The 17,075-nt window shown below is 44.5% G+C and overlaps 1 protein-coding gene across 1 annotated transcript; it reads left to right on the top strand.

Annotated features, from left to right (window-relative positions):
• On the top strand, positions 1-14,067 carry LOC129327889 (vomeronasal type-2 receptor 26-like). Its single transcript, XM_054976636.1, has 5 exons — positions 1-212; positions 2,360-2,651; positions 8,478-8,705; positions 9,897-10,023; positions 13,157-14,067. The coding sequence occupies exons 1-5, from the start codon at positions 1-3 to the stop codon at positions 14,065-14,067; spliced, it is 1,770 nt and encodes a 589-aa protein (XP_054832611.1).
• The last annotated feature ends 3,008 nt before the right edge of the window (positions 14,068-17,075 follow it).

Raw genomic sequence — 17,075 nt, 5'->3', positions numbered from 1 at the left:
ATGCTGGTGCTGCTTCTGGTGGTATTGCTGCTGCCGAACAACGTCTGTGGGACGCTGAAAGCAAAATGCCCATTGAACTTGATTGAGGATATAGATGGACCGCGAAGTTATTACAGGCCAGGAGACATCCTCATTGGTGGAATCCTATGTCTGGAATCTAATTCTCTGCATCCAGTCACCTTTCAGGAGCCTCCCCTTACCAGAATTAAGCAGTAAGCAATTTTTGCTGTCGGATTGAATGCAATTTAGCTTGATTCTGGTTTCAAAGTGCCTCATTGCTCCTTTTTTTGGTAGATCATTCTCTTTATTATGTCCATATTCGTTATTTTGGAGAAGATGCGCAGGCTGTATGAGCAGCAAGACACCACCTTGTATGCAGTAGGCCATGTTGAAAGATCTCTAGGTTGCTCTGATTCTTTTTAATCTCTTAAAAGGAAGGAAGGAAGGAAGGAAGGAAGGAAGGAAGGAAGGAAGGAAGGAAGGAAGGAAGGAAGGAAGGAAGGAAGGAAGGAAGGAAGGAAGGAAGGAAGGAATTTATTCTTTTGAGTAGGAACTGACATGACAGTCCAATGTAGAGAGTAGAAGGGCATTGCTGAGTCTGACATCGTTATGTTTCTGACCATGCACTGACTTTGGACAATATAATAAATGAACATAATCCCATGTCTGTAGAAATGAGCTCTAACTCTTAAAAGTTTACACCCTGAAAATCATGTAGGTGCCTAAGGTGCCACTGGACTCAAATCCTGCTGGACATAAATGTGTATTAAAAATCACGATGCTTAACAACCAGTAGGAGAACATTTTCCAAGACATTCCTTTGCTGACATAAAAGTAGCTGACCTCAGACACAGAAGATTCAACGGGAGATTACAATGTGAGGTTGTCCGTGGATTCTTTTTGTACCTGTTTGTCCAGTGGAGGGACACACCTGTTTTCCTCCAATTGGGAGGCAAACCTTTTCTTGTCTACAGAAAGCCCCCATACTTAAACAGCTTATCACACACACACACTAATGGGCACAGACTCAGGGACCAGCACCTGCAATAAACCAAAATGCCAACTGTGTCCCCATATTCACTCTGGACCTAACACACTATCCATGCCATCTCAGGTTCATTCATTCAGTCACCTTCCAATATTCTATATGCCATCAGTAATGCCCTTCCAGTCTCCATTGAACAAACCCATCAATCCCTAAGCTAAAAAGTATAAACATACTTAAGTCTGTCTTTTAAAATCACAACAGTCAGTGGAAGGACATTTTACACTACCAGGACCTAAGATTAAGAAACGTCTGGTGATGTTTTACTGTGACTTCACTTGGTCTGAGTTTAATTGACTCTCACAGCTCCCCTCCACTTCTTTCCATCAGAAATCACTGACTCTTTGATGTCCTTATTTTGTGTTTTGGAGAATATTCTGTGGCTGCATGAGCAGCAAGATACTGCCTTGCATGTAATTTCATTTTCTTCAGCCTGCGGAGGTTCCTTTGAACTATTTAAGATTATAATACCTTAGGTATTCAACATATCAATATAACAATATTTTACTGCAGTTTTTTTTAAAAAAATGCAAATTCTCTGTTGGACTGGGGCAGGGGGGAAATGCTGCTTCTTGGGGAGTGGAGCAGGGAAACTGTGGGGAAACATGCCATGGGGAAGTCTCGTTGCTGCTGTTCTTTATCTGAAGTCATACCAGCAATGGGGAAACCACAAAATCTCATTCCCATATGGAAGCCAGCACTGTCTTTCCAATGTGATTTGGGCAAAGACAGTCCAAGAGCATCAAAGCTCTCTCTCATGAATGTTTCTTCTTTTTCATGGTCCTTTGGAACAATCATTTGATTTAAGCAGGGCTTTTTTTCTGGGAAAAGAGTTGGTGGAACTCAGTCAGTTGCCCTTGGAGAAAATGGTCACATGGCTGGTGGCCCCACCCCCTGATTTCCAGACAGAGGGGAGTTGAGATTGCCCTCCACACTCCAGCATGGAAGGCAATCTCAACTCCCCTCTGCCTGGAGATCAGGGGGTGGGGCCACCAGCCATGTGACCATTTTCAAGAGGTTCCGGAACTCCGTGCCACCACGTTCCAGCTGAAAAAAAGCCCTGGATTTGAGTCTTTGGAAGTTACGAATTTCTTTCTCCAGCACTGGAGGGTGAATCCCCCCTCGAGTGGTTTGCAAATACCAGAGAGCTGTTCACTGTGTACAAAGCTCTTCCTCTCAGCACAGAGAAGGAGATACAACAACTACAGTTCTAAGAATAAAACCCAGACATTTTTATTTCCTGGGAAAGAAGTAGGCTTTTGCTGTGATGCTTACAAGAAGTATAAGATGAAAATTTGTTTTTCCTTTTGGTAGATTTTCACACACGAAATACATGATTATCTTGTCCTTCCTGATTGCCACTCAGGAGATCAATCAGAATCCCAAGATCTTGCCCAACGTCACTCTGGGCTACGACATCTACGACAACTATTTTGATGCAAGGCAGACTTACGATGGCATGTTGGACCTGCTCTTCCTGGGGAAGGAGAATATTCCAAACTACCACTGTGGAGGTCCGAAGAACCTGCTGGCAGTCCTTGAAGGGTCTGAGTCTCAAATCCCCATCCAGATCTCCAGTCTGCTGGGCACCTACAAAATCCCACTGGTAGGAAGCGGGGGTGAGGGGGGAGTTATCCTAGTTTTATTTGGGACAAACCTATGAGCCTTTCATCCCTTAGACAAGTTCCTGCAATGTTCTAGTACTCCCAGAATGCCTAAATTCTGGTCTTCTGCTGCATCAAATTGTGACTCTGGAAGCAGACAATAGTTTTCAGAGAGGGGAAAGACTTTTTGCTTCCTCTTCTTTGCAGAAATGTTCCTTTGCCACTTTGTGACCTGTTGTCCATCAGACTTGGCAGGTTTTAGAAAGAATAGAAAATCCATTCATCGCTAGAGAATAAAAAATGACATACGGTCTCCCCTTACAGAGCAATAATTGGGTGATCCTTGATCTTGAAGGAAGGATACACAATTCCTGGCCTACCTAACTCTTTGGCTCTCTGTGGCTAAGACACAGTGCTAAGTCCTACACTTCCAACAATTTGACACAACTCTGATAGCATATTTCATGTCACCTGACTCCTTTTGGAGTCTACCTTCTGAAGGTAGATGTAATTTTGTGCATATTACAACCCTGACGGAAGCAGATGAATAGCATTGGAGTGTTGTATGGAGGAGGCAGGAGGCGGGCAGGGGACTTAGTCAGTTGGTCTTTAAGGACAGGATCTATATATTCCCCCGGTGGGCAAAGGCTGAACCAGGCAGGAACAGGAAGATGACTTTTATTCTCAGAGCAATGGTCTATCAAATTCTGTCTTAATTCTCTACTAGGCAGCAGTTTGGCACTTTCCATCTTTCCCAACACATCTTTTAAGTTAAATATATATCCATTTTTACCCAGCCTTTTCTCCAACGGAGACACAGAAAATCTTACATCATTCTCCTCTCTTCCACTTTATCCTCACAACAACCCTTTGAGGTAGGTTAGGCTGTGAGGATGTGACTGGCTCAAAATCACTCTGCAAGCTTTTGTGGCAAAGTGGGGATTTGAACTTGGCTCCTCCAGATCCTAGTCCAATACTTTAATCACTGCTCCACATCGGCCCTTAATAATAGAATAGTAAAAGTAGGGGGCCTTCCTGACCTCCTTAGACAAGCTATTCTACCAGATGGGGGCCACAACAGAGCATGTGTCTTCACAGGAACCTCTCAATCTTACCCATTTGCAGGATAGTACCTTCAGTCTGAAAGGACTATAGACTAGACTTGCGCATTTGAGTCTATCATACTTTGGTCACATCAAGAGAAGAGAAAACTCTCTGGAAAAGTCAGTAATGCTAGGAAAAGTGGAAGGGAGTAGGAAAAGAAGAAGACCTAAAACAAGATGGCTTGACTCAATAAAAGAAGCCACGTTCTCCAGTTTGCAAGATCTGAGCAAGTCCGTTAACGATAGGATGCTTTGGAGGTCTTTCATTCAAAGAGTCGCCATAGGTTGGAGGCGACATGACAGCACATAACACACATACGATTACAATAATGGAGTATTTCATTCTTACACTAATTAATATGAAAACTAAACAACTTCCTATCTAAACAGCATATAATGAGGAAAAACATGATGGGGGGGGGCGTTGTTTGAGCAACTTTCCTCTCTCTCTGACCTGACCTGACCCAACCTATTTCTTCTCTCTGCTGTATTCCTTAGAGGGAGGGGAAGATTCTTGTTTGGTTAGGAAAGTGTGACTCTTCATGCTCCAGGTGTTTGAAGTCCGTTTCCCAGGTATGGGGGGAAAATAACTGGGGCAATTTTGCCTTCTTGCAAGAAAAGGATGCTGGGAATATATGACACTTTTCCTATGTAGGACATCATGGCCATTTCCAGATGGCTTACCTGCACCCGGGACATCGCACCACATTGCGGGGAAAACGCAAAATAACGTGTTTTCTCACGCGAGTTTTGTGCGACATCGCATGATATTTCGCTTTTTCCCCGCAACGTGACACAATGTCCCGGGTGCAGGTAAGCCATCTGGAAACGGCCCTTGAGGCACTAAATGACTATAGGGATTCTGGCCATAACATTAGTGCAAGCTCAGAGCCTAAGGTGCCAGGACAAGCAGAAGAAAGACTCATCTTAAATCAGGCCTGGTGCCTGGCAGCACCCTACAAAGATAGATCCATTTATCCTCGAAGCCCTCGAAGCTACAGTGTTATCTTGTGGTTTTCTCTGTTGGATTACACATTATAGATTTGAAACCAAGTTTATCCTAAGAGTATCTTACAAGTGGTATTTTGGGAGCAGCCTTGAGTGTAGTTGTATTCAGAAATGTGAACCAAAAACATTAGGAAAAAAATGATTTGGGATGCTATTATGGTCAAGGCTTCATTCTTGATATGGGGCTGCCTTATTCAGATTCAGACGGATCCTGCATGGTGGACAAAATGTAATCCAAGCACAGAAACACTCCTTCCAGTCTCCCAATAAGACACACATGCCATTTCCACACATCCTCTCCTCTCCCAAAAAGTGGCACAAAACTTACCGAAAAATGCACCTTTATGGCACAATTTCCCGGCATGACTTTGCTTCATGGCATAATGATGTCCAAAAATGTGCCATGAAGCGAATTCATGATGGAAAATCGCTCTGTTAAGGTGCGCTGTTCCGTAAGTTTTGCGCCATTATTCAAGGGGGGTGGGGCGTGTGGACACGGTCAAAATCCTCTCATAGCTTGGGCTTCCTTCCATCACAAGGACTGAGATTTTACTACAATCTCTTCATTTCTTTCTTAGGTCAGTTATGGGCTCATTTCCCAAGTTCTTCCTGATCCAGCTGAGTTTCCTTTTCTCTACCGAATGATTCCAAAACAGGAACAACAATACCTGGGGATTGTCAAACTGCTCCTGCACTTCCAGTGGACATGGATTGGTCTCATTGCACCAGATACTGAGAATGGAGAACAATTCATGAAAATCTTCCCTGCTCTGGCCAGCAAGAGCGGTGTTTGCACTGCCTTCTCACTGCACCTTGAAGCGACACCCGTTCAAGCAGTTATAGCAAATACATTTCTGTCATCTGCTGCCTTTCGCTTGTGGAGAAAAGTCCATGTATTTGTTTATTTTGGGGAGCCAACATTTTTTTCAATTATACCATACATTATGCATACAGCAGCTGAAGAGCGAATCAAGCCCCCCGTGGGGAAAGTCTGGATCACGACAGCTTTGTGGGACCTCACGGTCTACATGTATTATATACTTACATATATTCATCCAAAGCATAGATTTTTTTCTTTCTCCATGCAGACAAACAAAAGGGTAAATATGGACGTGAGTGCGATACTTAACAGTATTAAATTTGGGAAAAAAACATTTTATTGTTTCTATTCAAAGCATTCATTGTCTGTGAAAGGCCAAGTAAGATGCAGAGAGAGAGAAGATCGGGAGACCCTTTCCCAAGACATGAGGGAAACTATCCTGTCTCTAGACAGCTACAGCACTTTCAATGCTGTCCAGACTGTGGCTCGGGCCTTACATGCCGCATATTCATCAGGATCCAAGCACACATTATCCAGGGGCAAGATGGACCTCCAGAGGATACGTCCGTGGCAGGTATTCCTTTCCCTTCTGAAGTAGCTTAATGAAAAATAATGTGATTTTAAGTCACAACCGACTCATGGAGATCCCTACCTTGGGATGTTCAAGGTAAGAAATGAGCAGTGGTGGTTTGCCCTTAGCTTCCCATCCATATTACCTCCAGTCTTCCTCATTGGTCTCCCATTGAAGTATCGAACCTGCTTAGCTTCCAAGATGTGACGAGATTGGGCTATACCATGCCATTCTACCCACAAAACCAGTTTTTTGGGTATGCAGATATTCATCAGGTGCATTAAAGGTGTTAGAGCCTTACTAGATGTTCAAAACTGCATGAATTTGCCATGAGGAATTGCAAGTGTATGGTAGCTCTGAGTTCCTGCTGGCGATTTGGCAGGAAATGCACAGCAGGGTCCAATTCAGATTAGAATTGTTGCATAGGAGAAGGGGGGAATCTGGCCTTCTCCCCAGTGCAGTTTTCAGTGGCTGAGAAAACCTGGGGGCCTCAGGTGGGAACATTATTTTCTCTGTGAGGAGCCAGGACACATAAACATTCAGTGCATGAACTGGCGCTGAAAGGATTGAGTTGCCCACCTTGGCCCAAGCTGCTTCAGCCAGAAAAATAACACAGGGAAGAAGACAGAAATTCCTCCTTCTTCTGATGGTTTGTGACATCTAGGTAAGCTCTGACAGCTGGGATTACTAATTGCTGGAGTTCAACGGGAGATCCTCCACTCCTGTGCTCACATTTCCATGGCTGCTGATGTTCATGGCAGGAGAAAAAGGGGGGATGGCATTAGACTTGACCGTTTTGGGTTACCCTCTGAGAATCCCCCTGTTCCGATGTGAGGAGGGAATCCCAGCCCTTCGTTGTAAAGTGACAATACACATGCACAGGCTACATGCTTCAATTGTTTTTATTTAACTTCTTCATGCCGTGCAAGGAATGGCTACTCACACTTCTACTAAATAATGAAAGGAGAGAGTGCATATTTCATGGATAAAGGCTCCCTGTACGTTCCCCGGAGATCGCTCCGATCAGCGAATAAATATTTACTTGTGGTCCCCGGCCCTAAGGAAGCCCGCCTCACTTTAACCAGGGCCAGGGCCTTTTCAGTCCTGGCCCCAGCCTGGTGGAACGCTCTGTCAATGGAAACCCGGGCCCAGCGGGACATATTATCGTTCCGCCGGGCCTGTAAGACAGAGCTGTTCCGCCAGGCGTTTGGTGATTGAGGGGGGCGATGCCATGTCGGCCTCCCACCTTTGGGGTGGGGAAGGTTCTCCCCACCACTGCACCTTGTTAATTTGTTTTATTATTTGTATATTGATTTTAGTTTTTGTTTTTATCGATTTTAACTGTTCACCGCCCAGAGCCCCTGGGGATGGGCGGTATATAAATTGAATAAATAAAATAAAATAAAAACATAGGGCTTTGTGGTGAGAGAAAAAAAAAGATAACTTGCTCCTTGCCCTGCCAAGGTGTGAATGAACAAAGGAGGAAATGGCCCTAACAAGTTTTTGCAGACTCTGAATGCTCCAGGAACTGAAACTTGTGGGGTAAAGCACTACAACTCCCAGGATACACTTCTCTTAAAACTACAGGCATGCATTCTAGTCCTAGTACATACTCATTAACTGAGTAACATGTTCAGCTTGCTTCTGAAGCAGTGTACCCCAATCTTCATGGTCTGTTTTGGGCAGGTGATGTCACTTCTGTGTCAGACGTGACCTTCCCCAACCTATCCCCTTAAATTTCTTTATGGTTGCAGCCTGGGCACAGACTAGGCAGCCTTAATGGGAGCTTGATTTTCAGTCCCGGTCCAAAGCACTGTTAACAAAAAGAGCAACTTAAACGAGGATTTACGCCATTCTAAATGGATCTATCTGCAGCCTTTGATAGAGTAGACTTTCCATCCTGTTGAGGCATTGGGAGGTAGAAGTAGGTATCAAGGGAAGTGCCTTGGACAGGTTTTAATCATTCCTCATGGAGAAATCATTTGCAGCTATGGAACGTAGGCAGATGACACCCAGCTCAATATCTTGTTATCCAAAGGTGCAGTAGGAATCCTGAATTGGGTTGGGATGGATGAATATATGGGCAAAACATTCAGTACTTCTGTGCATCCAGGAGATTTGGCACAGGTCACAAACCAGAGATGAACCTCCCCATGCACCCCGATCATCTTTCGCCACATTGGGAACCCTTTTTCAGTGTAAATGTGGCTTATAAATATTTTTAATAAATAAATAATAAAAAGATCGGAGATCCAAATAACCTGAGTTCAGGTATTTCATCTGATCTCCTGCTTTCTAATTGCCTGACTTTTCACTTCCATTCCAGCTCCACGCTTACCTAAGGAATATCCATTTTTTCAACACTTCCGTGGGTGATGCATATTGGGATGCGAATGGAGACATTGCAGTGGATTTTGATATATTGAAATGGTTGATTTTCCCCAATGGGTCTGTTGTTGGAGTGAAAGCGGGGAGTGTTGAGAGACAGGCAACCCCAGACCTCAAGTTCACCATCGACCAGGATGCCTTTCTGTTCCCCCAGAGTTTAAGCCAGGTGAGGAAATCTATTGCTTTCTTTTTATTTAATTTATCATTTGTTGAGATATAATAATTGGCTGGATGTTACATGTGAAAACAAAAATGGATAGATGAATTTATTTCATGCAACATCTCTCTTTACAAATAGGACACAAATCAACTCCTGATGTTTACTCATTCAATTTACAAACTTATACAACAAGGAATGTGATTGGAATAACAACAAGTGATTTCAGAGTTGCAGATTTTAACTTGGAACCATTGTTTAGGACATAGTAGGCCTGGAACGTTGGTTTTAGGTTCTTGGGTAACTTTTCAAAGTGCATTTTTGTCACTGTTCTGGTTAACCTACACTTTTCAGCCTTGAGAAGAATAACCTACAAAGCAAAGCCTTTATGCCCAGAATAAATCGTAGAACATGTGTAACAAAATGGAACAATTATTGTGTGTTGGTATCACACTTTCAGAGCAAACAAAGATGGTCACATAAGGCTCACATAAGTGTGTCTGTGTAAGATAGCCATGCCCCAAAGCCCCCAAATCTCTTGTAACAATGGGCCAAAGGTACGCAGATGAGCACAATGAAAATAGTGTTTTCAGGCCAGGATGAACCCACTGGTATCCCAACTTAAATGCTGGATTTCCTAGTAAGGGCCTGTTAATAGGCAGATCCTCCTTCATACTAAAAGGTCTTTTTTTCTGGGAAAACTCAGTGGTTGCCCTTGGAGAAAATGGTCACATGGCTGGTGGCCCTGCCCCCTGATCTCCAGACAGAGGGGAGTTTGGATTGTCCTCCGCGCCGCTCGGCAGCGCGGAGGGCAATCTAAACTCCCCTCTGTATGGAGATTAGGGGGCAGGATGAGATGCACGAGCAAGTCCTTGCATGTCAAATACTTCTCTGATATGCAGAGATTCATGTCCTAATCCATCATTAGCCTCCTCATCCCATCCAGAATTACCCATTCCTCTCATTACTTCTGGTCTCTGATCCTTTCTTTGCCGACTTTGATGTCATGGAGAAGCAGTGGAAATCAGTGTCCCCTTTGTGCAGTTCTGCAAAGCACGTCCCTCAATACAGGGCCTGAAGTCAGCAGTGCCAAAGCAGGATTGGAAGTCCTGTTGAGACTCCTCTGAATATGGCACATTTAGAACAACAAAAATTCTAATCTGTTGTTTCTCAACTGCTGTTGTTTGCCTTTCTGGTTAGCCCCTGCCCCATTCCAGGTGTACCGAGAGCTGCCAGCCTGGATATGCCAAGAAGACTCAGGAAGGGAAGCCATTTTGCTGCTATGACTGTGATCCATGCCCAGAAGGGACAATCTCCGCACAGGAAGGTGGGTGACACCAAATAAATTTCATTGCAGGGGGTGGGGGAGAGCCAAAAGGCAAGATGTGACCCGTCTTTTCTACCCTTTGCTCTTCTGTCTGTCAGTACAGCTTGTGTTTTAGTAAAATATGAACTTCAGTTAGGCCCAAGGTGGTGTTATCCAAATAAGCTATACACGGGGAGGCTCCATTACAAGCAAAGGCATCCCCTTGCTGGCCCAAAATAAACACAGGTGTAGATAGGCAGGCTCCTATTTAGTTGGGGAAATTACCTTAAAGGATACAAGTGTGAGGGGGTAACTGGGATTCTCCACTTATGTGTATGGGGATTATTACCTTAGAGAGCTCTCTAAGGGAACTGGAAAAAGGTTTGGGGGTTTTTTCATTAAAAAGGCAAACGTACAGAAAACCACACACAGCACACATACGAGGCTAACAAAGAGAGGAATAGGTAAGAAAGCAATATTGCCCTCAAAGAGGGCAATAGTTAGCAGTCTCAAAGATAGAGGTTCATGGAGGCAGCACCAGTATTTCACAGAGAAGAAGGATAAGCCCAAATGAATTTGGGGTCATGTTTGGATTCAAAGACACGCACACACACTTACTGGTGGCTAGTAAGTCCAGATATAAGGTAAAATCCTCCTGGGGCAAGTTGATGCCTTTGCCCCAAAAACAATCACTTGATAGGTTTTCCGGAGATGGTACAACAAGTTGGGAGAGGCTTCCCGAAGTGCAAGTTGCTTGATGACTCCTTGAGTACCAGATGGGAAAAGCTACCAGGTTTGCTGAATAGCAATAGGTGGTGCTTAATCAGGGCAAATTGGTGAGTGGAGGTAAGGCTGAATGTGGATGAGATAACTCAGGAGCTTCTTGGCAGCCTCATTGTCCTCTGTGATGCATCTCTCAGGGGCAAGGAGGGGGTGTTTAGTCAGCCGGCTGCTCTGACTCTCCATTCTGAATGATTTTTCCAAGCTTTTGCCTGGCTGACATACATAGTTGTGCCAAGCAGTGCCTGGCCATTGTGCTATATGAGTGAGGGAGCTTATGATTTTATATCTAAAAACTGCAGAAGCGTCAGCTGCCTCGCGGAAGCGTCAGCTGCCTCGCGAGATCATCATCGATTTTTCATCTAAGAGGATCCGAGACACTATCCTATATAACTCATACAATGCAGATCTGGACTTTCTGGGTAATAAGGTTAAGATACTGAAGGACGTTCCATTCCTAGTTCGGAAAAGGAGATTTAAGTATAAAAGGTTTGCAGCTCTTCTGAGGGAACGTGGAATAAAGTATAAATGGCTTTTTCCGGAAGGTATCTGGTTTAGTTACAAAGATCAAGCTTACAAGATAATATCAGAAGATCAGCTAAGGGATTTTGAGGACTAAAACCAAGAATTTCAGCAAGACACCAAGCAAGAAGAAAAGGATTTGAAGTCTGAAGGGGGGGGGAGGGAATGAGCACTGCGGTTGCAGCTGCTCAGAGAGAACTGCGTCCGAGGCCCGGGGGGGGGAGGAAGACTTAATTTGGATTGTAATCTGTATTTTGCAAGGTCAACCACTCCATCAATATCTTACAAAGTTTTAATTTTTTAATAATGGCAGTATGAAGGGAAAGCATTATTTGTAGTGTAGTGTTGTTATATGTTGCTGGTTTTTTTTCCTTCCCCTGCCCCCCTTCTTTCCCTTTGTATTGTTAGTTAATGTAAGTAACAAAAAAAAATTTAAAAAATTTAAAAAAAAAAGATTTTATATCTAAAAACTGCAATTCAACGGGAGGAAGGGTCTGACTGCCAACAGTGGAGCCAGAAATCCAAACACAGTGTGAGGGAAGAAACACAACCCATGCAGGAAAGGAACCCAGCAGGGAAAGTTGGTCTGTATGCTTGCGTAGGACACAGAGTCTCTGTGGTTAAAATGACAATGGTTGTTCCCGTTGGCTCCTCTGTATGTCTGGAGAAGGCATGGGCTCAGCCATTGATAGAATTACTGGGATGAAGGCCAGAAATATCAACTGGATGTATTTAAGAGCTTCTGCCTGTTACAATAGACAGCACTGTAATAATCAAGCCATAGATATAGGTTAGTCCATCAGCTTCATATCTTTTTCTTGTATTTAGTAAGAACTTTGGTAATTGACTTTCTCAGGGTCAAAAACTCAGTACTCCACCTCAAAGAAACAGTGTGCAGCTTGAGTTTATTGTTAGATTTAATCTGTGCTTTGGGGAGAACTTAGTGGCATCTTCCTCGAGGATAACTGGGAGCCAAGCTACAAGTGACGAATTACACTTGCATGGCAAGTGAACAGACCCAGAGAAAACCTTGTGAGTCTATCCCCTGATAACAAACCATCATGATTACTGTAGTGTCATGTTCTTTGGGCTGTCCTAGAAAATTCCCAAAAAGATAACTGGGGAAAAGTCTTTTCTGTTTTGCTGTCCTGTCTGTGGACTCTCAGCAAGTGACCACTTAGAGAAGATCTAGTTGCCACATCAAGACACTTCTATTCCCCGAAACTTTTAGTATGTGAACTACTTTCCAGATAATGGCCATTTCCACACACGTTAAATAATGCACTTTCAATGCACTTTCGTAATCCTTTAGAAGTGGATTTTTTGTTCCACACATGGAAAATCAGTTTCAAATGTTCACTAAAGAGTATTGAAAGTGGATTATCCAGCGTGTGTGGAAGCAGCCGATTTGTCTTATATTTATCAGATATAGTGCTGGTTGTTCTTTTGCTATGGCACTTCTATTCTTTGTTATGTCTTCTATTGTTGCTAATACAATTCATCCTCCAGGACATATTTCTTAAATTTTAAGAACTTGAGCACCTCTGCTCCAATTCTTAGAAAGTAGAGAAGGTTCTGTTGTGATGTTTGTTGACAAGAAGGAACTTTGTTCGCAGCCGCCAATTCCCTCAGCATGTTCTTGGATCCTGACCTCTTCCGTCAGGACATAAGAAGAGCTGTTCTGAATCAGACCAAAGGTCAATAGAGTTGTGCGCTATTTCACAGTGTCTATCCAGAGAGCCCAGAGCATGTTTCTTAGATATACAGAATTATAGGCAAAAATGCATATTTACTGAATATTAGAACACCATTTATTGTAGATATAACTCAGGTATTCCTACTGTCTTTCCAGACGCAGAGCATTGTGACAAATGCCCAGAAGACCAGCATCCAAACAAGGATCGAACTCAATGTGTCCCAAAGGCCATAACCTTCCTCTCCTATGAAGAACCTTTGGGGATCAGCCTAGCTGTCTTTCCTCTCTTCTTGTCCCTAATCACTGCTTTGGTTTTAGGACTCTTCATTAAATTCCTGGACACTCCTGTAGTCAAAGCCAACAACCGCGACCTCACCTACATTCTCCTCATCTCCCTCCTGCTTTCCTTTCTGTCCTGCTTTCTATTCATCGGCCAGCCAAGGAAGGTGACCTGCCTTCTCCGACAAACCACCTTCAGCATCATCTTCTCAGTTGCTGTCTCTTCTGTGTTGGCCAAAACCATCACTGTGGTGGTTGCCTTCATGGCCACTAAGCCAGGCAACAGGATGAGGAAATGGCTGGGGAAGAGTCTGGCCAACTGGATTGTCATTTCTTGTTCCATTGTCCAAGTTGTTCTCTCTGCCCTCTGGCTGGGAATCTCTCCTCCCTTCCCAGACTCGGACATGCACTCCCAGCCAGGAGAGATCACAGTGCAATGCAATGAGGGCTCTGTCGCCATGTTTTATGGTGCCCTGGGCTACATGGGCTTCCTGGCTGCCATCTCTTTCACTGTGGCTTTCCTGGCCAGGAAGCTGCCTGGGGCCTTCAATGAAGCCAAGCTGATCACCTTCAGCATGCTGGTGTTTTGCAGTGTTTGGGTATCCTTTGTGCCCACGTACCTGAGCACGAAGGGGAAATATATGGTGGCCATGCAAGTCTTCTCCATCTTGGCCTCCAGTGCTGGGTTACTGGGCTGCATCTTCATCCCCAAGTGCTACATTATTATAATTCAGCCTAATCTTAATACGAAGGAGCATCTAATGAAGAAAGTGAATCAATTACATTGAATGTAAAGTGGAGGCAGCTCCTTGGTATATCCTGATGCATGTGCAACTATAACTCAGGAAGAATGCCTAACTCCTGAGGTGAAGCAATATTTACCCAATCTATCATATCTATCTGTCCTGAAATAATAATTATCTCAATCCCTTACAGGGATAATAAAGAAAATTCTGATGTCTATCACCCAATTGGTTCTCTGTCTGTTGTGGGGAAGTTGCATGCCACCTAGTTTGAAACATGTTTGTAGTTTTCATCAATTTTTTTTTATTGTGAAGTCTTAACATTTATTTCAACTTTTTTAAAAAATTTACTTTTTAAACAGTAAATGAAACATTTGAAAACAGAACATAGACATAAAATACAAGCAGAGGAAAAAAATCTTACTATATAATTGAGTGTGTTTCAGACAACTCACTTTATACCCTGGTGCACCACCAGAGGACACTGCAGCAGAGGAAAGCCCAGGCAACTCACCATATCTCTCTAGAAAACATGCCATGGTGGGAAGCCCAGGCCGGGAACAGGAGCAGAGCAGGTGGCAATGCCCTCCCCATGCCTTAACCCGGCTGGTATTAGGTGTGAAGCAGGTGGCAATGCCCACCCTCCTTCACCCAGCTGGGATCAGGAGCAGAGCAGGTGGTTATGCCCACTCTCCACCTTACCCCAGCCAGTATTAGGAGTGGAGGAGGTGGCAATGTCCACCTGCCACTTTAACCCAGCTGGTAATAGGAGTGAAGCAAGTGGCAATGCCCACCCCCATCTTATCCTAGCTGGCATTAGGAGTGGACCAGGTGGAAAAGCCTGCCCACCCCTTCAGCCAACTGGTATTAGGAGCACAGCAGGTGGCAATTCCCACCCCCGCCTTAATCCAGCTGGTATTAGGAGCGGAGCAGGTGGCCCTGCCTGCCCCCCACCTTGACCCAGCTGTTATTAGGAGTGGAGCAGGTGGCAATGCCCATTCCACAGCTTAACACAGCGTATAATAGGAGCATAACAGGTGGCAATGCCCACCTTCACCATAACCCGGCTAGTTTTAGGAGTGGAGTACGTGGAAATACCCACCCCCCTTCAGCCAGCTGGTATTAGGTATGGAGCAGGTGGCAATGCTCACCCTCCACCTTAACCGAGCTGGTATTAGAAGAGAAGCAGGTGGCAATGCCCACCCCTGCCTTATCACAACTGGCATTAGGAGCGGAGCAGGTGGCAATGCCCACCCCCTGCCTTAACCCAGCTGGTATTAGGAGCGGAGCAGGTGGCACTGCCTACCCACTTAAGCCAGCTGGGATCAGGTGCAGAGCAGGTGGCAATTCCCAGCACTGCCTTAACCCAGCTGGTATTCAGAGTGAACTAAGACAACAATGGGGTACCACCCGGGACGGTTAGAACCACTGGTGAACACTGCCGGGCGACAAGTAATAGTCAAACACTCATCAAGCCAATGTTTCAATTTTTAAGTTTGTGCAAAGTGCAAGGTGTTATAACAAATATAATAAATATCACAAATGCTATAAATACAGTGATTAAAGTCAAGAACAATAAAGGATCAAGTCCATATGGTTAGAACTCCCAACTGGTGGGAACCGGAGCGCGATATCAATTCCATGGTCCATATGCTTTCAAGCCACGGATTGAAGACCATCTTTAACAAACACAAGAGCTGGTATATCCATTTTACACACAGCCTACGGGTTTCTGCTTGCAATTTTCAATTCCCGTTTCATGAATATCACTTCTTCATGGGCAAATTTTCACATGGTCCCAAATCTGTGCTTTCTCACACCTCCCAGTTGGCAGTTTACGGAGTCCTACTGCAGTTAGTCCTAACTCCCTGGCAGGGAGACTGATGATAACAGCCTATCCATCTAAATGACTCTATGGTTGTATTGTCGAAGGCTTTCACGGCTGGAGAACGATAGTTGTTGTGGGTTTTCCGGGCTGTATTGTCGTGGTCTTGGCATTGTAGTTTCTGACGTTTCGCCAGCAGCTGTGGCTGGCATCTTCAGAGGTGTAGCACCAAAAGACAGAGATCTCTCAGTGTCACAGTGTGGAAAAGATGTTGGCAGGTCATTTATATCTACTCAGGAGGGGTGGGGTTGAGCTGAGTCATCCTGTAAGAGTTTCCCAGGGTGTGGAATGCTAATGGCGGGAGGCTTCACTGTATCCTGAGGAGGTTCTTTTCCATATGCAAAAGAACCTCCTCAGGATACAGTGAAGCCTCCCGCCATTAACATCCCACACCCTGGGAAACTCTTACAGGATGACTCAGCTCAACCCCACCCCTCCTGAGTAGATACAAATGACCTACATCTTCTCCACACATTGACATTGAGAGATCTCTGTCTTTCGGTGCTACACCTCTGAAGATACCAGTCACAGCTGCTGGCAAAACATCAGGAACTACAATGCCAAGACCACGGCAATACAGCCCGGAAAACCCACAACAACCATCGACTCTATGGTTGTTGCCTTCCTTCTGCTCTGCTGGCAGTCTTGGAGGTCTGAGCGAGAAACATAGCCAGTCCCTTCTTTTAACATACTTTAGTATAATCCACCTTTGAAAAGTATCTTTGAGAACTCTTTGGTTACAGTGCAGCCCTATCATCTTTGCAAACCGGCCCCTCTGAATAATTGAGTTCTGCATAGTTTGAGGTAGGCCAGGAGTATGGGAGCCTTTCTGACCCTAACAGGTATAACTCCATAAGGTGGGGCTCTCAATGTGGACTTGAATTCATGGATTCTGTGTCACAAACATGTTTTTCTCCTGCAGTGCAGAGGATGGCAGAAAGTTGGAGGAGGTTGCATAAGTAATTCTTCCCCTTATTATTATGAACACGGGCGTGGTTTCTTGTTCTTCTCGTTGAGGGATTTCTTCAAAGTGAACCTTGAAAAACAACAATGACATCATCAGAATCAAAGGAAAAACAAAGTTTCATCCTCCAGTGCATAAATGCCGCCTATGACAACAAGAATCTGGGAGGGGACTTCAGGCAGGAGCCAACTGTGCCAGTGTCTG

This window comes from Eublepharis macularius, chromosome 4 (assembly GCF_028583425.1).
Source record: "Eublepharis macularius isolate TG4126 chromosome 4, MPM_Emac_v1.0, whole genome shotgun sequence".
NCBI lineage: Eukaryota > Metazoa > Chordata > Lepidosauria > Squamata > Eublepharidae > Eublepharis > Eublepharis macularius.
Note: the sequence above shows the minus strand (reverse complement) of the source record. Positions and strands in the feature narration are given on the sequence as shown.

Coding starts and splice junctions, on each gene's coding strand:
- LOC129327889 (XM_054976636.1), top strand. CDS start 1: ATGCTGGTGCTGCTTCTGGTGGTATTGCTGCTGCCGAACAACGTCTGT. Junction 213..2,359: donor CCCCTTACCAGAATTAAGCA/GTAAGCAATTTT, acceptor TCCTTTTGGTAG/ATTTTCACACACGAAATACA. Junction 2,652..8,477: donor GCACCTACAAAATCCCACTG/GTAGGAAGCGGG, acceptor CTTCCATTCCAG/CTCCACGCTTACCTAAGGAA.